Source organism: Atheta coriaria, unplaced genomic scaffold (genome assembly GCF_025399875.1).
Source record: "Atheta coriaria isolate IRGN ID8LTWV9N9 unplaced genomic scaffold, Caltech_Dcor_3.1 hic_scaffold_4_pilon, whole genome shotgun sequence".
In the NCBI taxonomy this organism is placed as follows: Eukaryota; Metazoa; Arthropoda; class Insecta; order Coleoptera; family Staphylinidae; genus Dalotia; species Dalotia coriaria.
In genome coordinates, this window is record NW_027045446.1 from 9,074,966 (window position 1) to 9,101,473 (window position 26,508).

Sequence of the window (26,508 nt, forward strand, 5' to 3'; positions counted from 1 at the left end):
TAGAACAAGACGGATTGAAGGTTCTTAAAGCGGAAAAGTATTTGCTCATTTGCTCAAATGGCGAGAACATTTTATAACAACATCCGCAATAAAAAGTTTCAATTTTCATATTTAATTTTTCGCCGGTAAATATGAATCACCTTTGGTCAAATTATGGGGAAACTATAATTATAGCAATGACAATATTTACCAGGTCCGTGTTCCGAGATTGATGAAAAATACTTTGCACAAGTTAATTTATTATTGGCGTTCACAAACAATCACCGGCCGGTGTCCGACGGAACCCACTCACAGATTGTTTGTGAATCAGTACGACTACACTAAACACACTAAACTCACAAAACTACACTAAACTCGCAAAATTTACATTTACGAAGATTATAAAGCGATTATGGACAATAATCGCGCAAAGAGTAAATAACATTACTATAGTTGCAAGTAAAAATTAAATAGTCGACTGCTGATCGAATATAATGCAAATTTAGAAAACAGAAGACCGAACAAACAATACGAGTCGCGAGAAATATTCAGATTGCTTTATATTCAGAGAAAATACGGTACATTTTTTACACATAGGTTTTCCGAATTAATTGAATAACTGACCCGTGTGGTTTGAAAGTGGCCTAACTCCATTTATAGTTACATCAAGGTATTTACTATTGATAATGTCGGAAAGCAGCGATGAAGGTAATTTCAATTAATTAGTATCTACAAGTCCACCTCATTTTTGGGACAATTGCGTTAGTTAATTAACCTGTACGTTTAATTAATATAAAACTTAAAATTTACTATCAAATTATAGAAATTATTGCACCCATGAGGAAGAACCGAAGAAGACCACTTAGTTCAGATAGTGAAAAAGATATAGTAATTAATACCTAATTAAAAAAAAAGCGAATAAGAAAAAGAGTTATAAAACAATATTCCTCGTCAGAGGATGAAGATTCAAATAACAGTGGAGAAAAGATTGATGCACCATATATCCAAAAAGTGCGAAAGATAAAACGGAATTCAGGAAAAGATATTGCAGTGTCTGGATTTACCAGAGACCGACACGAAACTAGCTGCAAACAGTGCAAGCAACGACGCGATAGTTTATGATAAGAAAGCAAGAGGTGCGCAAAGCCGACGCGTCGATAGCCCGAGATCTTGTGCGCGTTGGCTGCGATCAAAACTAAACTAAGATGCGCCAACATGCGGCGTGCGGGGAAGGCAACGGACGACACTCGTGAATCTCATGCGTTGCATTCCAAGCGGCGCAAGCGATAAGAAAGTAAATAGTGTTCAAAACAAACACAATTCTCTTGCCGAATGCCCACGTTTGCCGATAAATAGAGAAATAAACAATACAATTCTATTTTATGATTTTTAGTTCATGCTACCGCCATCTCTGAATGCTACAACTAAGAGTCCCGGAATTTAAATTATTAAAATTAATAAAACATAGCGTAATTTTACATTAACTATTAAAGTGGTGTTTTCTTAACATTCAATATGCGTAGCTAATATATCTTTACTTTATTTATAGTAAGTTACTCCTATTCATATAATTTTACAATAATTAAATTTGCAATATTTAATTACAATAATTACGAAAACGAAAAATATACTCATATAAGTGTGTTCATGATAATATAGATATACTGGTACTTAATATACTCAACTACAGCTAACACTGAATTTAATTTACTGCATACTATCGAGGTGCACTCGCATACCTATATTTTAAACAATTTCTAAACAATTAAACATTATTTGAGCATGTTTGGAAAATGAAAACTTTTAAAAGACGTTACATAGATTATTCTACAGATAAGAACTGGGGCACGTTCATATTTCTAATATTTTAAGGACACTTAGCTTCAAATTCCACAATTGCTGTCCACCCCAAAAATGATAACATGTTGTGTCATTGTTTACATTGTTTACAAGATAATTACATCGCATTATTAAAGCATTACATAATATTATAACAATTGTGCATAATATTGTCGAATGATAAATAAATACCAACCCGTTATTTATAAATTTTACTTCGTGTTCTTACTCAACTGTGACAATCATCTTAAGATGATTGTTCGTTTTAATTATTGCATTCTTCATGTATAGTTTAACAATATTAACATATGTAATAACATTAATAACTTTAAGTTTTACGTTTACTCATTCATATAGCTTAATTTCATGCATTTTAATGCATGTTTTAATTAATTTTATTATTCTCCGTGTGCGTGTCGCAATATTTAACCGTCAACCAAATCTGGAAATGCGTCTGGACATCCTACAAGTTTATTTCAATCATACAAACGTTTAAAAAATCAACTGACTCTTTCGATAAATATCTACACGTGATAAAAACCGCGCTCGAACAAGTGTCACCTGTCGCCACAGTGCGCTATTACCGCCGCCCCCGGTGCTGAATACTATTTCATGCGGTTGAGCACGTAGTCGGCTGCCACTACTAATCCCTTCTGATAGGGACTCTCAGCGATGAGGTTCGCAAGGCGTGCAGCCTCCTGGCAGTGCTGTTTGGCTAAAAATTGTGTTTGCTCCAGGCCGCGCGACTTGTGCACCAGCTCAAACGCCTTTTCAACATCGCCGGGTTCTTGGAAACGTCGCATTATCATAGGGTTTAATTCAGGATACTGAAATGTAAAATAAAAAATTTTTAAGTAAAAATATTAAAATTAAAATTTGGTTTTGAAAGTTACCTTCTCACAAGCAAATAGAACCGGGGCGGTAGCCAAACCGAGTTTTAAATCCGCAGCTGTCGGTTTGCCCATTGCGGCTGATGATGATACAAAATCAAGCAAATCGTCAACAAGTTGAAAAGCGAGTCCTAAATTCCTGCCGTATTGATAGGCGACTTCGGCGAGCTCTTCATCAGCTCCGGCAAGCATTGTCACCTAAAATATTCACAAATAAATCAATAAAACTATTTTCTGGAGCAAAAAATAAAATTTTCTTACCGATTTGACTGAATTTGCTATCAATGATGCGGTCTTGCGATAAGTTTTGGTGAGGTAGTGTGCGAATCGTTCGTTCTCCGTTTCCTTTGATCCCAACTGCATGAATTCGCCTTGGACTAGGTCAGTAATTACCTAAACAAACATTAAACCACATAAAAACCTCAACATGCGTGCGTTTTCTTTGTTTTTCTCTACGTTTGCTCAATCGCATCAAAATTTTTATCGAAAAAACATGGTCCATAAAGCAGTTTTACGACAGGCGCGCTCCACAGGTTGCCCAACTGTGGTGTGTGCGAATAATGCACACACTTGTAAATAAATTACAACCGCTGACAATTAAGCGATGCTCTTACGTGACGCAGAAGCACGCGCACGAGTGAAAAATACGAGTTCATCGAGCTGCAACACAACAGGCAAAACTGTTCGATTAGCTGCATTAGTCTCGTGCGAAAACGCAATTGTAGCGGCGCGACAACTTACCTGGCTAAGTACTAGAGTTACATCATCGTTTCTTAATTTGGCTATCATCATTGAGGCAACCGCTAATATAAAGTCGCCTGCCATCGTGACCTATAAAGAAAAAAAAACGCATATAAGTAAAAGGAACCATATCATATTTGAAAAAAAACTGAAAAAGCAAACAATTTACAGCGGCAAATTTTTCGACCATGTAATAACATGTGATAATGTCAATATTGGTGGATTTCTTAAGCGGCACAATTTTCTATTTGCATCCGTATCGATTTTATAACTTTTCGACGGGCGCGCGTTTCGAATTATTAACACATCGTGACGCAAGCATAAATTACGCGCGCGGGCCAAACTCATACAAACACACACATACGATCATCGTATGCAAATTAAGATTTCGATTCTCTGCATGTGTGTACTTAATCGTTTTGTTTCGGCTCTAGGCGTTGTAATAATTTATAAATTTCAACTTTCAGTCCAATATCCCGCGATGGTCCGCATTCACTCAATTGTCTTGTGGATCCACAGCGATGATGCAAAGGCCATATGTCAAGGGAAAGTTTCCCTCCGGTGAGAAAAATTCAAGACCCGACTTGACCAAACAGACACACACAAACACGCAGACGCGTATAATCAAGCTGCTCAAGAGCAGATGTAGAGAATCTGGTGCGGAATGAATATATTTCTGGTTTCGGGTTTCTGAAAACACAGCCGAGATGAGGATGAGTTGAAGTTTAGTCAATTCGTAATCAGTTTCGGCACGACAACGAAATAACTTTCTTTTTTCCGCGTAATCGCTGTTTATGGACGCTGTAAATGAGTAGGTGCAAGATGGGTTGTATTAAATATTAGCTAAATGTTTAAGCGATCATTCAATATTGACTAGTGTACAAGAAAAAGTTTTTAAATCAACGTATTTCTTAGTGTTTTGTGAAGAAAATGTTAGGTTAAGTCAAGTTAGGTTAAGTACAACAAGCGCCCTCTATATGTTTAAATTGCGCATATCTCAGCATACATCTCACCTACAGTAGGTTGAATTTGTCATCGATCATAATTAAATTAACACCTGTTATGCGCAGATAGCAAAAGTGAAATACCGGGACGTGCTCGCGCTCACGCGAACACACATTAACGCAGTGAAAGTGATCGCACGATCGAAGATCAAAAACTGCGTATCGTAAAGAACCTGCTCCTCGAAAGCGACGCGCAAATCGTCTTCTTACTCGTATTTGCGCCAACAAACCAACTTGATATCCAAACATTTAAACTAAACATTCCCCTCGGTTTTCGATTTGATTCAAACAAAAGCAGCGTTAACTAAGAAATGAATTTTCATTCTACACAAATAAATCCACGTCGACCACACGAATATAAAATACAAGACACACAAACAAGATGCTTGTCTGACCGGGCACGTCGGTAAAAAGAAAAGATCGCGTTATATAACACAGGCCAGGCAGGTTGTGTCTGTCGGCATCGGCTGGAATTGCCTTTGGGCGCTTCATCGAACAAACTACAATATGCAAGACACAACAACCGGAGAGGAGAGAAAGTGTTTACAAAATCTCCAGCGCCGCCGTCTGCACGCTCACCGCAGAATCCGATCAAGTCTGGTCTCCAATTCGGATTATTAAGATAATTCAGATAATACTCATGCGACGATGGGAACATCTCAACATTTCAGTTAATATTCAACTTAAAATTCAAACAAATAGGACAAAAAGTCAAAGTCAATGTCATGCCGTAATTATATCAATTTCGCGCATTGCTATCATACTAAACAGACATGACCTAATGAAGTCGACTCAATTAAATGCAATTTAATCCAATCTGCGATTGATAACTATAATGAATACGTACTTTCCTGCGCACCGCAACACGCAAACCGCATTAGAAACTAATAAGATATCACTAAATTCCATTGCAATTTCGACGCATGTGAATGAAATCATTTCACGCACGCACGCGACCACATCACATTAATTTTCAACTGGAAAAAGTTACGCACAACATGCGTCGCGCTTAACAATTAGTTATAGTACATGCGCGCATGCGCATCAATTATTCATTGGGCGTTGTTTACACGACGCGTCGCAATAATAAACTAATAAGTGCGTCTCAACTTTCTAACAAAGTTTAAGTTGAAGTAAAATGTCAAACCTTTTTGTGATTCCACATCACATTGACACTGGGCTTGCCTCGGCGGAAATCCGATTGATCGATGACGTCGTCGTGGACTAGAGAGGCGGTGTGGATCATTTCCGAAATCATTGCCACTTCCCTTTGTGAAGTAAGCAGACCACTGCAATGCATAAAATTTTCAACGGTCATTAAATGAATTAAAAATAAAATAAAACCATCCACACAAAAATTCCAGCGAAAGATAGCCCGGTAATTTGATTTGGTTACGAGATAATCAATGACGAATGCGCCGCCAGCTAATAGAATCATGTGTAATTTAAAGAACAAGTCTCATCCGAGCATGAATATCTACATTCGTAGATAAACTTGCATCGAAGCTGAAGACCGAAGACAGATTCTCTTCGCTTGCTGGTCGAGGGTAACGGGTTCAATGACGAAAGAGCAATTACTACACACGCATAATATCCAAGAGGCGCGGTGTGTTCGTACGTGCTTCTCAAGTTTTTTTTTAACATCTACTTGATGGTGATGAAACAAATTCTTCGACTTCCCAAAAATTCCGAATGCAGAGGATGTTAGTATAGAGTAAGGAGAACGTCTCAAGTTGTACATAAATTATTTATATCGCTTACACGGATGTTGGATGTGTCGTATTACGACATTAAACATTTCACTAAATTAAAAGATATTAATATCTATCTCGTGGTTAAAATTGAAAAAAGAAATGGATGTGAATTTAGTCACGATTTTAAATGTTAGTGGGTATTGGATATACAAGTATCGAGTTGCAATCACGTTTTGTTGGATGTGTAATGTTGGATCGTGTGCAATGAAATTTACTACTCACCTATTTTCTTTGTACATGTGATAATTGATCGCTCTGGCGACGAGGATCGCCACCATCGGTCGTATAGCTTTGCCCTGTCCATCGAAGTAATACGTCGCTATTTCGTGCAGTTCTTCCTGATAGGTATTCCTACGTAATGCCTAAGAACATATAAAGAAAAATTTAAGAAAAAAAACTGGTAAAAGGAATAAAAAATAAAAAAATGAGCGAAAACATGATTGAGTCATGTGTCAATTATAAACAGAGAAGAGTTCTGCATTATTACTAATTTCGTTTTTTTTTTCTCAGTGTAATCTGCATATTTCGACTTTAGTTACTTTTATTATTCGAATTTTTTTCTACAGTTTTTCCACGATTTTGAGACACAAAAAGTGATAATTTAATCACGGACGGCTAAAGCCGTGACTAAAGTAGTTTAATTACGGTCTTTAGTCACAGGGTGGAGCTTGCGCATGCGCATTTGGAAGTAAAGAAATTAGCGTAAGATGAACGTTGTTACAAAAACTTTAGCATATCTTGTCAAATTAACACTTTTAACAATCGGAAACTTTATAAGATTTAATTTATTTTCGCGATGTTTTGTTTAATATTTTATTTGTGTTGTTATTCTCTGTTTTGTAGGAATAACACAGAAATACTATTATGTTATTATCAGTTCGCAAATATCTATAATAAATCATAAACTATGCAAAAAACCTAATTGAATAATTATAGAAATACAATTGCAAAATAATCTTAATACACGTATCGATAAATAACTTCACGAATAACTTCACTTGGTTCCCCACGAGAAGAGCAATCCGAGTAGGTTAGCAATAAATCACGCTAATAAATAAATTCAACACGCCAATCAGGGTCAAATCTAAGTGCGCGCGTAATATATCTCGCAGCGCGTAATAATAACCCGAAGAAAAATGAAAATCCCAACGCACCACACGCTGTGACCGCGTTTCGTCAAAGCTCATATGCTCAAACAGAATCAAGTGCGTATGTCACAACATCTCACATACACACACACCTAATAAACATGTTTGCAGTGCAAGTGAACGAACTCACCGCCACGATCCAATTAACCGCCAAGCGCTTACTTGCACCTTGTACAGATTGTATTTTTTTATTTTTATAAATGCATGCGTATAGATTAAATACACGGTCTAATCGAAAGTAATCGATTGCAGCGTGCGATCTCGCAAAGAGCGACTTCAAGAGCGGCGGTACCGCGCGCGAGCCTTGAAACACCGCCGAGAATGTGCGCGTATTGCGCCACCGAGTGCTAAACCGATGCAAAATTACCGATAATTATCGAGTTATTGGGCCAATGGCTTTGGCATACATGCTTTACACGTGTTAAGTTCACTGCAACACGATTTTTATTTTCAGAAAGAAAAATTAAACTTTAAGGTTAGGTCTTTAATTGTGAGGTTAGGATTATATAGCTATGCATTTAATTTAATTTATATTACCTGTCTAATATATCCGTACACATCCTTAAGATCGTCATCCAGCAACAAGTAAGGATCCACCTGATACTCGGGCATCGATCCGGGCTGTTGCGTTCGCATCGTGGCGAAGTTCCTTCGCGTCGCGGTCGTGAGCACTTCCGGACGATTGCACGGATGTAGACATGAGGACGACGCTGTCATGGCGGCCGACACCAAACACTGAAAATACAAATCGTGAACTTTAGAACTTTTGACCTAAACATTTATTCGAAATATCAAATTTCTAAAACGTTTAAATCACCAAAAATATAAAAAATAAATAAAAACACTTCCTTTGCTTTAAAATTCAATTGTTCACATTACATTGTCAAAAAATAATTAGATAATCTCGCTGAATTTACAAGTTTTACACATTCAACTAGAATGCTTGAACAATGTGTAATTACACGCATGCGTAGCTAGTGTGAATGCAGTCATCTTCCTTTCTTTGATTGCAGCAAAATTTTTGCGAAATTTAAACAATAAGCACTTAAATTTTTTGTTGTTAGAGCCGCAAGTGTTACACTTTGATATTTTTAACACTTTCGACGTGAAAATACATAAATCCTTATTAAATAATTACATAATTAAATTTAAACAAAAAAAAAGAAAAAACTAAATTTATCGTAAAAAATTCTAATTTTAGCCGTAAGTTTAAATTAAAATCACATTTTGTGTCATAAAAATGTAAATTTTAAAATGAAATAAAAACTTCATGGAGTCATAACTAAAACATGACACTTACCACCATATAACTCTCTTGCAGCGTTAATTACGTGTCGGTTATTACTACTATTAGACAACCCAAACAGATGTTTATTCATTTCGCTACAAATGAAAGTAAAATGTGTGCATTCACGTTTTTATTTCTATTTCTTTTTATTTTTTAGGTTAGTTATAATAACCTGCAGTAACATCTCAAGGTGTAATCACAAATTACTATTTATCTATCCATCAATTAATTAATTATATTATTTTTAATTAATCTTTTGTTTCTTATATTTCTTCTATTATGATAAATACAAGAAAAAAATGGAATTACAACGTATTTGTGCAATAATTAGCCGAACGCGATTAATGAGCAAGAGTTGCAGTCGCTAATTAATGATCATGTGCTTAGCTACGCAACACAGATTCCATTAATACGATGAATCTGATACGTCCCATGCTGCATCTTTAATTATATCGCAAATATTGCAGCACGCCGCGTAATTGACATCAATATGCATCGAAAATTAATTAATACATAATCGTTGACTTGTGGGTGTGCAGTTGGTAATTTAATTGAAATTGCATACGAAATGGTAAAATTTGAAGGTTTTCTTGCACAATTGCATTCGACATTCATGTCGAATGTAAAAATCAAATTATTTCTAGAAGCGAAAAAAGTAGCGCCGAAAAATGTTGCAAGAATTATGTTTCTATCAAATTTGTGGCTGATGATTGTTGTTATTAGATTGTTTGATGCAACACATATGATTATATAGTGTTTTTTGTTGATTATATAGATTATTTGTGGTTTTATTAGTGTTATTATTGTTGTATTATTGTGAGATTATACAAGTGTGTAAAATAGCACATCATTTTGTAACTTTTTGAATATGTAGGTTACAAAATCCTAACTAATACATATTACCAATGCGTATGTGAGTATATTTGTTTGTTTGTTACTCTTTCACGCAAAAATTATTGAATCAATTTTGATGAAACTGAAAAATTTTAGAGCTTATTCATCAAAATAGAAAATAGGCTACTTTTTATGGCAAAAATAAAACATAAAAGGTGTTAAACTATGAATAAAAGAAATTTATCACCTCTACTTCTATATTTTTTGAGCAGTAGATTCCTGTTAATATACAAGAAAAATTGTTTGATTTTGTGTTATATTTTATACTAATGAATAGAATAATTGCAAAAATTACAATAAAATCATTATTTTATAAATTATTTAAAAAAAATTGGAAGAAATTTTGTTTTTTGTTAAAGAAAAGCAAGTAAATTACTTCTTCTATTGTAAATTACTAAAGCACCTGTTTTTCCACGATTTTAAGGCACAAAAAGTGGTACTTTAAACACGGACGACCAAGGTCGTGACTAAAGTACTTTATTGTATAATGTTAATATTTTTTGTGCCTCAAAACCATAGAAAAACTGACTCTTTAAAAGCGGAAGTAGAAAAACTGTATTATTAGTATTTTTCATTCCTTTAAATTAAAATTTAGAATCTTTTTGACAAAGTCAACGCAAAAAAAGAATCAAGAAACAAGAAAGTAATTAATTCGGCTACTATGGAATAAAATCTATCCTGAGGAAATCGCAAGCTCCTTTTTCTTATTTTTTTATTATTACAGTTGAAAACACTTAATCTCAGTTAATACCGGATGTTACTAAACCCTGACGTCACAATTTAAAGAGCTGCACCTATTGTTGTAAAATATTTAAATAACACGTTGTTTTCAATTTTTATGTTTACCGAACGTTTTACGATTTGTTTTTATTGATGCAAGCGCTCGATGTCCTTTGCGTTTTCACGCTAATTGTGCGTTAATTATACACGCACTTACTACCTTCACGCTCATCTCGCATGTCAAGACGCTGCTGTTGTTGTTGTTGTATCGAATTGTTCGGATTTGCATCGAGTAATTGCAAAATCACAACTGAAGGATGCTCATTAAACGCCACCGCAGTATAAACCATTTCAGCATGAAATCCTGAACGTAATTATAATGCTTAACATAACAACGCATCAAATAAGTATCTACATGTTAATAAATAAATAAATCTCGGCGTGTAAGCAAATTAAAATCGTTTGTTGATTTCACCTAGGATTATATGACTTTTACGATGTATTGTGCGCATAAAGTAGGAAAATTATGGATTAATATCCATACGTCGAGGAATTTACAAAGAAAACTTTCTGATCAGGTTTGATCCTGACCTATTCACACATAAATTATGACAAATTAATATTTACTTTATAAAACGATTTGTTTTAAAAATAATTATGTTATTCTCGATGCATTTATCGAAGAAAACAAGATAAAAATTGGATAGTTTTAGCCATGACCTGCATTACATGCCAAAAACTAGTTAAGTTGGATTTGATTGACTTAAGTAATGAATTCATGCGCGAAGCTGTCATTAATCGATTTGTGGCGCTGCGTGCAATTTGTCCTTGTATTCAGATAATTTGGCAATTTCACAAATAATCTTTGAAATTAGTGAGAAAAAGCGGTAGATTTTATTTCTTTTGTCTTTAGAAATTATTTGTTTATTGTCCAATAAACACTATTAAACAACTTAATTTATGTTAATTCATGTGTAAGTAAATATCTAAGTAGGTAAAAAGTTTATAGAGAGGTTTTCGTACGAATTTTTGGTGTGTCTTGAATTGTTTGGAATTAATTTAAATATATTTCACCGATGAAACGGGCAGGAATGTGAAATTTCACTAAATCAACACAGCCAATACGTAATTTATTGCTTTTTCGACCGTATTTAGCGTTTTACATTCATTTCGTCAATTTGGAAAAACGTGTTTAAGACTTCCTAAATTTTTAGGAGTACGAACAGTTATATTACGATAACTCAAAAACTTATCAACTTATCATAATGATTTTTTTACAAAATTATTTAGCATTAAATTTTGCATTTATTAAAATGGAAATTTATTAATTTCTGTGATCTAATAACAAATTATCAAAATTTTAAAAAAATGATGAAATTTTTATAGGTTTAACTTTAATTGTTAATAACTTTTATCTCAATAGACTTATTAACAAAATTTTTGTTTTGTGAAATAAAGAATTTAATTAAGAATAAGTACTGAAAATTTTATAGTTGTACAAATAAGTTTTGAGTAACTAATTATCCGTTTTTAAAAAAATTGTGAAATTTTTGTAGGTTTAACTTTAATTGTTAATAACTTTTATCTCAATAGACTGGTTAACAAAATGTTTGTTTAGTGAAATAAGGAATTTAAATAAGAATAATTACTGTAAATTTTATAGTTGTACAAATAAGTTTAGAGTAATTAATTCTCAACTAAGCTTTTAAAATTATCACGCGCGTACTACTCAAAGAAAAATCCTACTTAATGCTTAGCAATAACTGAACCGATATTGAAAATTGATGTGCATTGCGTAAAAGTGGCGTATGAGGAAATGCGTCGCAGCCACCCAATTGGCTTGCGTCGTTGGTATTCACAAAAGCAGGAAAATGCCCGTTTATCGAGCGGCGCGGACGGCCTACAAACCTGCTCGAAATTCTTCCACACGATTGCGCAACGCTATCAACAGGTATGGCTTAAAACTCAGCTTAAGCGGACTCAATGAAAAGGCGGAATTGAAACCAAGCCGATTTACAATCGAATCATTCGATACAACGCGCGTTAAATTAAGTTGGTGATAATTAAACAACATGTGGTGGAATACGCAAACACTTTCCTTATTTAACTTAAGTCACTATTGATAAAATTGATAATATTGATAATATTATACAAATATTTATATAAAAAATATATCAACGTGCAAATTTAAAGATTTAAAAGATTTTGTATCATCGGCGAAAATTTTGACACATTTAAAACATGATTTTCGATCAAATAGTTTCAAGGAGAAAGTATCTACATTATGGAAGCAAATATGGAAGCATAAATATTAATATTTATAAAGTGACACAAGCCCAACACAAACGTAACACGTGAATAATTTTGTAGGCAATAGAAAATGTCGAATGGAAACTATATAGGTACTATAATGTAAGTAAGAAGTCAATAATTTGTTTACAACCGATACAGTACAATAGTGATTGAAATCTATATCAATAAATATTTAAATCGATGAATTGTCCTGACAATCATGTGAAATGAAGTACCAACTAGTCAGTAGGAATTGAGTCGTATTAGTCATCGGATATTAACATGATATATTTGCTAATAAAATTTGAATAATTGATGTTGGATGAAAGATGAATGAAAATAAAATAGGTATGGAGTTGAATACAGGTAGAAGTAATGGATATTATTTAATTAATCAGAAAGTATAAAAGGTAGATGTGTAGTTTTTGCAGAAATAAATTCTTGATTAAATTCTATACCAAGTGTTTCAATTTTTTTCTTTTTAAATTAATGAAAATTTGTTGGTTTTGACGTTTTTACGCAAAAACCATTAAACTTTAACCTTAAATTTTTACAAATTTTAGTATATAGATATTAATGATCAAGAAAAAGCAAAAGAGTGAAAAATAAAGGATGAAAGTTAGTATGGATATTCAATTATTGGTATAATTATGCAAATTAAACCAAGACTAAATTCTAAATACATTATGAGCATTTTTCATTTCTTTAAATTACAATTGAGAGTCTTATACCCGCAGTCGGTTCATATTAAGCGCAAGAGCCAAGAAAGTAATTAGTTACGCTACTTTTCAACCAAATATTCGCAAGCAAAGGTTAGTTGCACATAAAGTTATAAACAATTAAAATTGGATGACAAAAGTTGACTGAATATGTATAGACACGAATTAAATTGGTCTATAATTTATCATATAACAATGTTTACAATTAATTTTTGGCATGAAAATATCCACAATTTAATATTTAATAAATTAGTAAAAAATAATTATTTTAAAAAGTTAATTAGTTTTCAAGTTATTAAATAAAAACTAAACAAAATTGAAAATTTTAAATTTGCAAAACACGAGAAAACTGTCGCATTATTTCACAATATTCTGAATTTATTACAACAATATAAAAATAATAAAAATTAATTTAATAAATTATTGCACAGATAAATAAAATAATTTTTATTTTATCAGACTTTTTACTATAAAATAATTTACTTTTCTATAATGTTTGTATCTCAGATCTATAATTCTGTTACCCGAGCACATTTCTCAACCTTTTAGCACTAACCAGAACAAATTCACAAGCTCTAATTAATTCCCTATCTAAAGCATTAGACAGTTAGATTCTATTGCGCATCGGTGTGCAATCCGCGCGCATTTCGCATCAAATGCATTCAACAAACAAAACAACAAAAGAAAAAAAAACGAAAACGAAAGAAATTTAAAATTTACTGACTATAAACGTGGCAAGTTATATTTCGTAAATTTTATAAATGATTTATTATCATTTATAGCGTGAATCGAAGAGTGTAAAAGAACATGAATATTATATTATTGCAACACATTGTTTTACACGTGTTTTCCACTCGTCTGCAACTCGTCGCAGAAATTCTAACCGCGAGATGCGGTTTGCAATAATAATACTGCGCAAGATTACAATTTTTTTTTTCATTTAATCTCTATCTTTATTTATTCGAGAATTCAACTTTAACGAGAATTTAAATTTAATTAACACTTTACCACTGTAAAAGAGTAAAAAATGAATAAATTGTTGTCTGAAAAAATGTGTCAAACTCATTAGTCAAATTATAACTATAACTACCATCGTTAGCAAATCGAATAAATTGTGCGTTCGTGTTCAGTTGCGATTATTGAATTATAATCCGCCGGCGCGAGCGCAGATAGATGTAGCAAAAAAGTGAAAACGGCGCATTAAGGCATTATATGCATTACAGGCGCATTATGTAATATTAATATAATTATTTACACGTGGACAAAAGAAAATAAAAAGCGTTGCGAATCGCGCCCGGCATTACATTATCATTGATAGATAAATAAATGAAAGACTAACACGCCGGGCACCGGGAGGTGTCATTACAGTTAGTGTGTCATTGTCAGCGCAATTGTTGGTCATTTGTCCAATTATCTTCATCGACATGCAATAAGTTTACAAAGTTTACTCGAATTTATCAATAAAATTTTTAAAAATGGTTTAAATTTTACTCCTAATGTAAAATATTTAATATAATAATATTTAAGAGGATTATATTAATTTATTTTTAGATATTTAAATTAAAAATTAATGATGTAGAAGTTCCCGACGCCGTCGCGCGCCATTTTCCCCCTAATTGCGCATTACGACCGATTCAACAATGAACGCACCACGCTAATGCGAAAACGATTGAGTAATTTTATGCGTTATTTCATTTCGTCTGGATGCAAACCACTACTACTACTACTACTACTACTAGAAGAAACAAGCGACGAGCAAAGAATATTATTGAGTAACGTGAAGAAATGTCACGTTCAATCTGCGATAATCGCAATAAAATTGCGACATTTCGCCGTTTTAAAGTGAAATAAATCATTCGGCACGAGCGGCGGACACCTTAAATTCATATTTATCGTCGGTTTATTTAAATCACTCGTGTTTGAGTGCCAATAAACTTTGAAACAACGAATATATTACTTATAAATTTTCTTTCATGTAGAAAATAAAATAGAAAATAAAAATGTGGCGATCATTTCATTGTTTTTAATGACAATAAAATGTTATTACACATTAAAAATTCTTCTAATTATTAAACTAAATAAGACTTAACATATTTGTTGTATGTTTGTCGTTTTTATTTTATTTCTATTGAATAACAGATGAAAAATTCATTTTTGAATCATTTTTATCATTTTAACAATCATTAATAGCATTAATAATCTAATGAAAAGTGCATATAAGTGCAGAATAAATCAGAGAAAAGTAATATTATTTTGTAATTACTATATTATTATAAAAAATGCTATAAACAATGCTATAAAAGGTAAATTTTCAATTTAATTGAAAAAGAATGGAATTTGATAGATAATTGCACTTTAACTCTTCATAAAACATTGTTATCAATAAATCTGAACATGGAAAGATTCAAAATTAAATACTGAATAAGTTATAACAAAATTATGGATATGATTTAATTAGTTGAGATGTAATTCATAAATTATTAAAACTATAAAGCTATAAATATTCTCGCGTCGAAATTAATAACTTGTATAACCACCGAAAGTAATATGCATAAGTTAAAAATGGCAAATAAAACGAAAAATTGTCCGTTAACCAGATTGTTATGCCATTAGCTTAAAACACATTGAATCCGCCCAAACTACGACTTTCTACTTGACCAAGTATCAAGCTTCCATTCGTATATTCACCGTTCAATATTTCTGAATAATTAAATAAAATATTGTATTAAACTACTAATGCTAAGTATAATAATTTCTATTGTTTCAACCAATAATAGCGTACATTGTCCTCGTACACGGCATCCTAAGATGTTTTACGTGTTTGACCGCGTAACGCAAATCAAAAGTGTAAATATACGCGCCGCATAAACAATTTGTAAATCGCGCGCTCGTCAAATTTGGGACAAGTCCGCATTCTTTCGGTGTGTGTACGATTTTTTTTGCTTCTCGTCGTGCGTGGAATTTCACTTTCAACCGAGTGTGCCACAAAACAATCTAATGTCAAACGCAAATATTTGCGCGTTACATAAAACAACGACATAGAAAAAAATCAAAAAAAGAAAGAAAAAAATCAATAAATTCACCTGTGTAAGCAATTCCATGAATGAATAAATAAATAAACATTTTATTCTGTTTCTTAACTACACGAGTAATTAAAATTCTTATTGCATTGCATCCAGTGCGAAAATGTATGCAATGAAACAGAAAAAAACGGCACTTGCTTGAGAAAGTTTAGCAACAACAAGTCTTGATCAAATTACGTACCAACGGAGATGCTGTCTGTGAATTGGCATCAACTCATCGATTATATAACAAGAAAAAACGTACGCTGACGAGAAGAGAGCGAGTAATTGCAGGTAATTCGGTAATCGGTCAATAACAGCTCTGCAAAATTAACTTGAATGAAACCTGCCGCAGTAATTTCACATTAAAATAAATTCACGTTCACATCAAAAAGGCGGTTGTGATTCTGCAAGAACAACTGCAAAAAATAATGCTAATCACATTTAAAGAACAATACAACGAATAAATTCGGCAAATTTCACTCCGACACTCTTCTCAAATTAATTATTAATTCAAGTGAGTTGAGTAAGTACCCACTTAGTTAGTGTCAAACAAGTGTAAGGTTTGTTTAACTCGTGTGACCCACTTGTGGGGGAGCAAGGCCACTCTCACTCTGAGAAAGAACCGAAGACCGATTCATGTAATCACGCTTGGTTGATTCACATTTAAACAAAAAAATCAAAAAAATCGATAATTACAGATCATGTATCATCAAAAAACCTTGAAAAGTTCATCCATCACGCTAATTCAAAAGAAAATTCAACATTTGACCTCAGACACTTAACCGTAAGAAAGTTACAGTGTAATTACTTTAAACTTGACTCAAAATTTTCATTCAAAGCGTTTTATAATGATATTCATTACACATGTTAAAAAACATGTTAAAGCACTTAAATCTCCGAATGATACAGTGTCTTGGCGTGGCGGATAATTGTCATTGCGTTGAAATTGTGCAACAAGTTCTTGAACACACACGAATATCATCAAAATCGAACCTTGACATGCAGGAAATCGTTAGCACTCAGCGCCGAAAAATGTTTGCGCATGCGCACACAAAAGAGGCATTCAAGTACGTAAAAGTTTTGACACAAAAAGTGACGATTCATAAAGCTTTTACTTAATAAACAGCGAAAAGTCACACTATGGACCTTGGTTACTTGGTTGCGGGTCATTCAAACTATAAAATCATAAAAATCCAAGTGTTTAGAGCCTGTTATGTCATTGAATGTGTTGTAATTTGTAATAAAACAAAGAAAATTAATATTTTTTTAAGTAAAGTTATGAATTAATTATGTTAAAATGATAAAACGTTCAAAAAATGATTTTTTGTTTGTTTTACATGAAAAAAGATTAAATGTTTGTTGTGTTTTCTTTGTACACTTGTACAACTAGAGTTTTTCAAGTTTGCGAAATTAAGTGTGCTGTTTGCATAGAATTCCTGACATATTGGCTTATTGGGCGGCTGGCGTGCGGCGCGTGCGTTTAAAAGAAAGTTCAGACGAAGACGGCGCGCGCGAGAAAGTCCACTTGCGCGATCGCTTTCTTTCTATTTCTATGCGTATCAAGTCTCTCCAGAAGTTAGGCGCGACTCCACATTACGATATTAGCGCAATCGCAATCGGCGCGCAAGCGCATTGCCGCATTAAGCCGCTGCTATCAGCGATATATCACATTTTTGCGCGCGCGCACACACACACAAACGATTTATTTATATTCCGACTGCATGTTTCGCGTGCATCGGAATGCGTGTAATTCCGTGGACGTATTAAGTGCACGCACACACGGCTTAATTACGCGCCTGTTAGCCACTCGGCGTTTTAATTATTATAATACCATAATAACGCACTTAGTGAACAGACTAAACAGACTGAGCATAGAAAACAATATCGTAAAGATTTTTCGACGTATTTTCATTTAAACTCAAATATTTCCAATGCGATAAAAGTAATTGAACACGTGTGCAATTAAATTGCATTGAAAAAACTTTCTACTGCATTTTATTCGGAAAGCAATTTTTTATTGAAAAATGAAATTCGCGGTTGACTGTATGCAACCAAATCAACATTTTCACTTGTTGCGCGTTGAAAAACTTCAAAAACAACGCGCGTTGTTTAAAATTTTGATTTGAATATGAATCCACTAATAAAGAATGTCAAAACGGACAAATATTTATTCCATAATGCAATGAAAGACAACTTTTACTTTTTATTATGCGGCTAAAATTTGAATTTCGTTTGAATAAAACGTCGAAAACGTTTGTTAACACGAATTTCATTCGCGTATTTTTATTGTGGTTTGATGTGTACATAAGCAATAAAAGTAAAACTGAATCCGTTTGTGATCCGACATTGAAAGCGTTTTCTTTGCGCATTTCTTCCGATTCGGGTGCGCGTTTTCGTGCAAAACGTTTCTAGTCTACTAATCGCCCTAACAAGCGACGTGTGTAAAAATTTATTAAACACATCGCATCACCACGCGCGCAACTTTCAAACGATTTCGATTTTGTTATTAATACACGCGGTGAAACTCTCCCTCAAACTTAAAATCTGGGTGTAAACGTTTAAATTTTTGTTTCTGCAGCGGATATTACTGTTAATTCAAAAATAACGCGTAAAATTCAACGAATTTCATGTGGTTTCGTATTTTTGATTAATGCCAACTTAATTTTTATTTAAAATATGTTATTTGTTTCTTGCGGCTGTTAGCAATTGGCGAAATAATAAGAAATGCGTTTGCGAGACGAACGCTACATCGGCAAATATTCATTACAAGCACAGTGATAGTGAAATGAAATTCCAAGAAATTTCTCTTCACTTTCTTCAACCTTTTTTGTTTATAACACATTTGTGTGCGCCATTTTACACCAGGTGTTTTGCTCAAATATGTGATAAACACTTACTTAGAATATTACAACTGAATCGATTAAACTTGAAACAATTTTCTGTCAAATTTTGTGTTGGTTTGATTTAAGGTCAAAGGGCACACGCGTAATGTTGGTTGCATAATATACGCAAAAAAATTTAAATCAGTGTAAAGTTTGAGTAAATGTTTAAGGGATGATTTACCTGTGGTTGGTCGTAGGCGAAGGGTATCCGGAAGGGCTTGAATCCGACACTGGCGGCGTTTTGCACTAGCGATGTCGCCGCCGCCGTCGTCGTGGAGGCGGCGCGGCGCCGCGACGCCTGTGCATGCCCCCACTGGCACAACAACAATTTCTCCTGCACGCGAACGCACAACCTACTCGACCCAGCGCAAGCCATCGCTAAGACTGATGTGGCGCGCGGCGAGGAAGAGACTCGCGCGACTTGCCGACGACCCGCCGCTGCGTCCCCTCTTGAGGCGCGCACTCAGCTGATCGCCCCGTCGCCGCCGTCACCACCCGTCACCTGAGACTCGCGCAGCACGCTGCTGCTGCTCGCTTGGAATTTTTCGGCGGATTTCACTGGAATATTATGGCCGGCCTGCTGCGCAACGTTCACCTCGCCCTGCGGAGGCTCGAGCTGCACATCGCGAACGCGCTCGCCCGACAATTTCCACCAGGTGGGTAATGTTAGAAATTATGTAATGGTTGCAAGCCCAGCACGACGAGCATGCTGACCTAACCCTACTTTTTTGACAACTCGCAAACAAATTACCAACAAATGGCATTTTCATCGAGATAACAATATAAATTAAACTAGGATTAATGCTTATGTATTTTTAAATATTTACCATCAAATTGCACGAAATTTTGCTTTTAATTTATCTTTAGAACGTTAATTAGTACCAAAATAATAAAAGCAGCTCAAATTATTATCTAATTTTATTAGTTACAAACTGCAAAACCATTGTTCAGAAGAATATTGCTCATGTGCAATGCTTAGAGGAATTTGCAACAATTAAAATTTGTGTTAAAACAAAAATATGATTCTATAATGCCTAACATTTCAAGCAGTAACAACTTTCACCTATGTAATAGGTAATTATGCTATAAAAGGTGCCCAATTAATAAATTTTTGATTTTTAGCTAGTTATTTTGTAATTTTATAATTTTGGGGTAGAAATTTGCATTTAAACATGTTCTCAGCATACCACAAGATACAAAAATTAATTATTTGCTTGCTTTCTACTTCTTTTTAACATCTAAAAGTGTCTTATAACATTTTATGATTTATTTAGATCAGTTACATACAAAATTGTTAGTAAAATGAATAATTATTAATATTTTATGCTGATTAATAAATATACTTATATTATATTTTAATATTTCAGAAGCTTATGCATTAAATGTGTTACATCTTGATGATACACCAACAAAACAAGGAAAATCATTCAGTTTAAAGGATATACTTAATGATGCATTCCTATACGCCGTGCCTAAGCATCGCAGGTCTCTAGAAAAACGCCAAAAACGTCGATTTGGCCTCCCAGAGTACAACTGGAAAATGTTATCACCGAAAACCAACATTCGAACTTGCAACGTATGTGGGGATGACCATGAAGCTGGTAAACTGTGCCGTAAGTTTACATTTCTGTACACAAAAAGAATTAAATTAATTAAAACTCTGTTATTTGTGCAGCTACTTGTTATAGCAAAGTCATAGAAGAAACAAAACGAATGCAAGACAAAATCCAAGCCGAATTGAAACTGGAGCCGGTTGAAAAAGAAGTCGTTGTGCTTTACGAAGGCGAGAAAGATGATAAACCAGCTGAATTCTGGAAGGGTAAGCGGATTGTCGAGATGGAAACCACACGTCCTGCTTGGTTTAGTAAGAATTTAACTGAAAAGACAACACAGCAACCAGCTACGACCAAAGATGTCAAACCGAATCAATTGGGATAAATATGTTCAAGTAGTATTATAGTTTTCATCAACTTTAAATCAAATATATCAATAATAATTGGTACAAAAGTGAATATTTTTTATTTGAGAGTGATTTATAACTTGAGTTTTCCAAAACATCTTAAATATTATTAAGTACCTAGTATAGCGTACAGTAAGTGTTTACTTAACTTTACTTAGTAAGTACCTAGTAAATAAAAACATTTTCTTCAAAAAGGTAAAAAGGAACAGTTCAGACGCCATTTTGTGATTTTTGCCTAGATGTCATAAAAATTTGCAGAATTGGACGTAATTTTAACTAAATTAGGAACAAAATCATTGTTACAATAAGGTTTTAATAATTTTTTAGCTGATTTACTGAATTAACGCATTCAAAAATAGAAAAAACAGCAGTTCGAGCGGTAGAAGACGGCCATTTTGTTATTTAGAAATATTTTTCATAGTTTTCAGTGCTTCAAAGTGATAGAAATTATATAAAAACACAACTGCCATAAAATTCCACCTTAACATCCGAAAACATGCAATAAATAAATACAATTTACTCATATTAATCATAACCTTAACAGATTATTGTCTAAAAAATGTTCCTCCACATGCCGCGTAAACACATCGAAATCCACATCAAAGTGAAATTTCTGATTGCACATTGGACAAATCTTATCACTATTCCTATCCAGCTTCAAGGAACTATCCGGTGTACCCCAATGTTGTTGTTCAGATATTTTACTCTCCTCCTTTTCTTTTTCTTTCGCCAATTCCCTTTCTTCATCTTCAATGTTAACTTGAATGGTTTTTGTCGCGCATCGCTCCAATTTCCTCTTCTCTTGCAATTCTTTGCTTGTTTCTAAATCTAATTTATGTATTATCAAATGATCCACAGATGTCCTCAACTTGTCATTATGATGTGTGAGCATTACTTTAATATTCTTCAAATCAATCAAATGCTGTTCAATGCAATCACTCAGTGAATCATCAATATCTTCATCTTCTAGATAATTAAATCCTAGGGAATCCAAGCTGCCTTCTAGGCTAGTTATGTCTATTTCTGGCACAGCCACATCTTCATTTATGTGATTTGCTTCATCATTTTGTAGTTTTAATGAAATATCTTCTAGTTCTAAGCTGACTTTATCATTCTCTGATAAAACCTTATGTAGATGTTTGGTATGAGGTGCTTCTTGTGTGAAAGTCCTGGATCTTATCAGAGGCATGTGAGTCTTTTCATTTGGGCTTAGATTGTCTATTTTGGAACCAAAAGACTTGCTGTCATGGGTTAATCTGGAAAGACTTGACCACAGCTGTTTATTCTCTGATGCAACCATTGTTATGGTGTTTTTCAGTTGGTTTCTCTCTTCTGTTAGCTTGGAGACTTTAATTTCTAGTGAATTATGTGAGATATTGTCATGGATTTGTGGTGAGTTGGCTTTTAGTGCAATGTTTTCTTCTTGTAATGTGGCTACTCTCTTCTGCAGCTGCATACACCTTTCTTTCATTGTTTGTAGCGCCAATTGGAGGGCATAATTACTGTTAGGTACTGGGCAATCATCCATTATTAATTATTTACTAGAAGTATACATTTCTTTAAAAGAGCCCTTAAGTTCTGCTTGGTTTGTTTTCACTACTTTGGACAAGGATGTGGTTAGATGTCAAACATATTCAAGTATGACACACATTTTAAAACTTTAATTTTTAGCAGAAAATTAAGTTAAAATACAAATTTTTTGTATGATTTATTGCTATTAGCTATTAAACTACTTATTTATAATTTAATAACTTAATATGCTTTTATTTTAAGTTTAATACTTATATTTTTAAACATATATATTTGAGGTTTGACAGATTTACCAGCTGACAAGGTTGTAATTGTGCTAGAGTAGTGGGTGTTCTCGGTGCTCAGGTGTTTTTCGTTAATTGACGATAAATAAATAGCATACCTTGTACTATGTATCAGTTAGAACTATTTATCTTAACGTACAAACAATGTAAAAATGAGTCATAACCGCGTTTTGTAACAGTGGTGCTAAAAATTGTGGACACTGAAGAATCCATGACTGGAAAATGTTTGTTCTGAGCTTAATTCACATTGTCTGCTTATTCTTTTGTTTCAACAACATCAATGGTGAGTTTTACTTATTCATATTATTTAACTACAATATTATCTTGATTCTTTAATATAATTTCAGCTTCGATTCATGATAACATCAAATATTTTGAGACAATTCATGCTGATCAAGTGAAACACACAATAGTAAAAAGGGGTTTGAAGGAGAGTAATCATCCATACAACAAAATCAAAGAAATTAACTTTTCTGCACTTGGTCAGGACTTCAGGGTGATACTTACACCAAAAAGAGGTGTTCTGCATCCAAAATTCAAAGCTTACAGTGTGGATGGAGATGGGAAGGAAACAACTATTCATTTAGGTAATAATTAACTTGTATTTTAATAAAAATTTTAAGTAAAACAACATTTTAGATCATGATCAATTTTTTGATGGAAGAGTTTTTGGTGAAAAGGATTCACATGCAAGTTTCCACATTAATGATGGTGTCATGACAGGAACAATTCATTTGTCTGATGAGACATATCACTTTGAGGTAAACAATAACTACTAAAACTCATATAATAATCAAACTATTTACTGAATTGTGCAATTGTTTTGCAGCCATCTTGGCGTCATATTTCGCATCTAGACAATCGCTCAATGATCGCATACAAAGCCTCAGATGTGCAATTTAGTTGGGATAAAGACCACAGACATGGACATGCACATCCACACGGCGCCCCCGGTCCGAAAACTTGTGGATATGTTAAAGAAGGAGAAGAATTAGAGGAAGATGATGATGAAGATGATGAACCGCAGCCAAGTCCGTGGACGGAAGCATTACATCAGTCGAAACAGGAACGAAAAAAGCGACAAATTGATCAATATGAATACACACCAACCAAAACAAGATGTCCACTACTACTGGTAGCAGATTATAGATTCTTCCAAGAGATGGGAGGCAGTAATACCAAGACAACTATTAATTACTTGGTAAATATGATTTTAATTCGTTTTAAATTAAAAATTAAAAAATTGGGGTTTAGATTAGTTTAATTGATCGTGTGCACAAAATCTACAACGATACAACATGGCAAGACCGGCAGGAAACAGACGGTTTCAAAGGGATGGGTTTTGTTATCAAAAAGATTGTGGTTCACAGTGAACCGACGCATGTTCGACCTGGAGATGCTCATTATAACATGGTTCGTGACAAGTGGGACGTCAGAAATCTGTTAGAGGTATAAAAATAACTAAAAATCACATTTTGAAGACTAATTTGATTGTATTTGGTTTTTATTTTTGTTTGACTGATGTTTATTTAATTTAGTTGTTCTCACGCGAGAGGGCGAACAAGGGCTGTTGCTTAGCGCACTTGTTCACGCACCAGACGTTCCGCGCACGAGACTCGGTCGTTTTGGGCCTAGCATACATTGCATCCCCGAGGTTAAACTCGCACGGCGGCATTTGTAGTCACGGTTAATATTATTTCATTTATTTTCTTATCGAAAAACAATTGAAGTTTCATTGGTAATCTATTTTTATAAGTTTCAATTGTTTTTCATCGCTTTTTTCATATAATTCTTGTAGATATTAACATTATTAACATATTAACATGTTTCTATGGCTTTTGTGCTGCTAATCGGTGCGGTGGTGAAGGTATTTAGTCGTGAGTACAGTCACAAAGATTTCTGTCTTGCGCATCTCTTTACCGACCTGAAATTTGAGGGCGGCATCTTGGGCTTGGCTTATGTGGGCTCGCCGAGGAGGAATTCAGTCGGTGGTATTTGCACTCCAGGTACCACCTAATGCATAACATAAACATAAAATAATCAAAATAAGTTAAAAGTAATTTTTAACATTTTCAATATAAATTTACAGAATACTTCAAAAATGGTTACACTCTCTACTTAAACTCTGGTCTGAGCTCATCACGAAATCATTACGGACAAAGAGTCATAACACGTGAAGCTGATTTAGTCACAGCGCACGAGTTCGGTCATAATTGGGGCTCGGAACATGACCCGGACGTTCCGGAATGTTCTCCAAGTGCTAGTCAAGGCGGGTCATACTTGATGTATACCTACAGTGTGAGCGGATATGACGTAAACAATAAAAAGTTTTCGCCGTGCAGTCTTAGATCGATTAAGAAAGTCCTGCAGGCAAAGTCGGGACGGTGTTTCTCTGAACCCGAAGAGAGTTTCTGCGGTAATTTGCGAGTTGAAGGTGATGAAGAATGCGATGCTGGTTTGCTGGGCACGGAGGATAATGACGCATGTTGTGATAAAGAGTGTAAATTGCGGCGTAACCAAGGAGCGGTTTGCAGTGATAAGAATTCACCATGTTGTCAGAATTGCCAGTTTATGATGAAGGGGATTAAATGTCGCGAAGCGCAGTATGCAACCTGTGAACAGGAGTCAAGATGTACAGGTTCCACAGCGGATTGTCCGAAAAGTCCAGCAATGGCGGATCAAACCGATTGCCAAGAACGAGGCAAGTGTAGGAATGGTAAATGTACACCTTACTGCGAGACGCAGGGGCTGCAAAGTTGTATGTGTGATATAAGTACGTATAATTATCATTATTCCAGGTGCAATTGTTAATATTTATAATATTTACCATTTTTACAGTTGAAAACGCCTGCAAACGTTGCTGTCGAACAAACATGAATGAAACATGCTTCCCTGTTGAACCCGCTGACATTCTCCCCGATGGCACTCCTTGTATCCAAGGATTCTGTAACAAAGGCAACTGTGAGAAGACAATTCAGGACGTTGTGGAGCGATTTTGGGACATCATTGAAGACATCAACATCAACAAAGTGTTGCTATTTTTGCGCGATAATATCGTCGGCACAATAGTGCTGGTAACAGCGCTAATATGGATTCCAGCTAGTTGTATTGTAAATTATGTTGATCACAAGCGCCGAAAGGAAGATATGAAGAGGAGAGAATGGAAGCGGCGCAGCGAGTTGATTCATCCAATGGACAGCAAGCGTGTTTTGAATATTACAGTACCTGCGCAGAGGCAGCCAATGCAGATGAGATCAAATGAATGAATACGTAACTTAATAAGTAATGAAGTTAAATATTTATTACCTCAAGTTTCATTTTCTACTAGATTAAGCAGTTTCTTTGTTGTACATTACCAGTTATGTGTGTAAATTGTTTAGTTTATCAGTATTGATGTCACCTAATGTAGTTCATACATGTTACTGTGCAGTGAAGTCATTTTTCTTACCATTATTAACCAAAAACTGTCGTATGCATTGAAATTAACGTAATTGTTACGAAATATACATCATCTATACA

The 26,508-nt window shown here is 34.2% G+C and overlaps 4 protein-coding genes across 5 annotated transcripts; 2 read left to right on the top strand and 2 right to left on the bottom strand.

Annotated features, from left to right (window-relative positions):
* Positions 1-1,495: 1,495 nt before the first annotated feature.
* qless (decaprenyl diphosphate synthase subunit 1 qless) lies at positions 1,496-19,591 on the bottom strand. The gene is made up of 8 exons (XM_065301846.1): positions 19,397-19,591; positions 7,893-8,090; positions 6,430-6,569; positions 5,601-5,742; positions 3,450-3,539; positions 2,970-3,101; positions 2,712-2,906; positions 1,496-2,645 (listed from the first exon to the last, which is right to left on the bottom strand). The coding sequence occupies exons 1-8, from the start codon at positions 19,589-19,591 to the stop codon at positions 2,424-2,426; spliced, it is 1,314 nt and encodes a 437-aa protein (XP_065157918.1). The 3' UTR covers positions 1,496-2,423.
* A 144-nt stretch (positions 19,592-19,735) lies between these two features.
* mRpL32 (mitochondrial ribosomal protein L32) lies at positions 19,736-21,222 on the top strand. The gene is made up of 3 exons (XM_065301851.1): positions 19,736-19,871; positions 20,583-20,828; positions 20,891-21,222. Exons 1-3 carry the CDS (start codon positions 19,784-19,786, stop codon positions 21,151-21,153), a joined length of 597 nt encoding a protein of 198 aa, XP_065157923.1. The 5' UTR covers positions 19,736-19,783; the 3' UTR covers positions 21,154-21,222.
* A 181-nt stretch (positions 21,223-21,403) lies between these two features.
* Positions 21,404-22,903, bottom strand: spn-F (Protein spindle-F). Its single transcript, XM_065301849.1, has one exon. It carries the CDS (start codon positions 22,701-22,703, stop codon positions 21,705-21,707), a length of 999 nt encoding a protein of 332 aa, XP_065157921.1. The 5' UTR covers positions 22,704-22,903; the 3' UTR covers positions 21,404-21,704.
* A 90-nt stretch (positions 22,904-22,993) lies between these two features.
* On the top strand, positions 22,994-26,508 carry Tace (ADAM 17-like protease Tace). 2 transcript variants are annotated; one of them, XM_065301845.1, is made up of 8 exons: positions 22,994-23,272; positions 23,337-23,576; positions 23,629-23,750; positions 23,819-24,190; positions 24,244-24,438; positions 24,857-24,995; positions 25,079-25,762; positions 25,828-26,508. In XM_065301845.1, exons 1-8 carry the CDS (start codon positions 23,212-23,214, stop codon positions 26,253-26,255), a joined length of 2,241 nt encoding a protein of 746 aa, XP_065157917.1. In that variant the 5' UTR covers positions 22,994-23,211; the 3' UTR covers positions 26,256-26,508. The 2 variants fall into 2 exon arrangements, with proteins under 2 accessions (XP_065157917.1, XP_065157915.1); XM_065301843.1 differs by lacking the exon at positions 24,857-24,995 and adding an exon at positions 24,528-24,675 and having other exon boundaries at positions 22,995-23,272.

Coding starts and splice junctions, on each gene's coding strand:
- qless (XM_065301846.1), bottom strand. CDS start 19,591: ATGGCTTGCGCTGGGTCGAGTAGGTTGTGCGTTCGCGTGCAGGAGAAA. Junction 8,091..19,396: donor TCGCCTACGACCAACCACAG/GTAAATCATCCC, acceptor TTGTATTTTCAG/TGTTTGGTGTCGGCCGCCAT. Junction 2,646..2,711: donor TTCTATTTGCTTGTGAGAAG/GTAACTTTCAAA, acceptor TTTACATTTCAG/TATCCTGAATTAAACCCTAT.
- mRpL32 (XM_065301851.1), top strand. CDS start 19,784: ATGGCCGGCCTGCTGCGCAACGTTCACCTCGCCCTGCGGAGGCTCGAG. Junction 19,872..20,582: donor CGCCCGACAATTTCCACCAG/GTGGGTAATGTT, acceptor TTAATATTTCAG/AAGCTTATGCATTAAATGTG. Junction 20,829..20,890: donor TGAAGCTGGTAAACTGTGCC/GTAAGTTTACAT, acceptor TTATTTGTGCAG/CTACTTGTTATAGCAAAGTC.
- spn-F (XM_065301849.1), bottom strand. CDS start 22,703: ATGGATGATTGCCCAGTACCTAACAGTAATTATGCCCTCCAATTGGCG.
- Tace (XM_065301843.1), top strand. CDS start 23,212: ATGTTTGTTCTGAGCTTAATTCACATTGTCTGCTTATTCTTTTGTTTC. Junction 23,577..23,628: donor GGAAACAACTATTCATTTAG/GTAATAATTAAC, acceptor ACAACATTTTAG/ATCATGATCAATTTTTTGAT. Junction 25,763..25,827: donor AAGTTGTATGTGTGATATAA/GTACGTATAATT, acceptor CCATTTTTACAG/TTGAAAACGCCTGCAAACGT.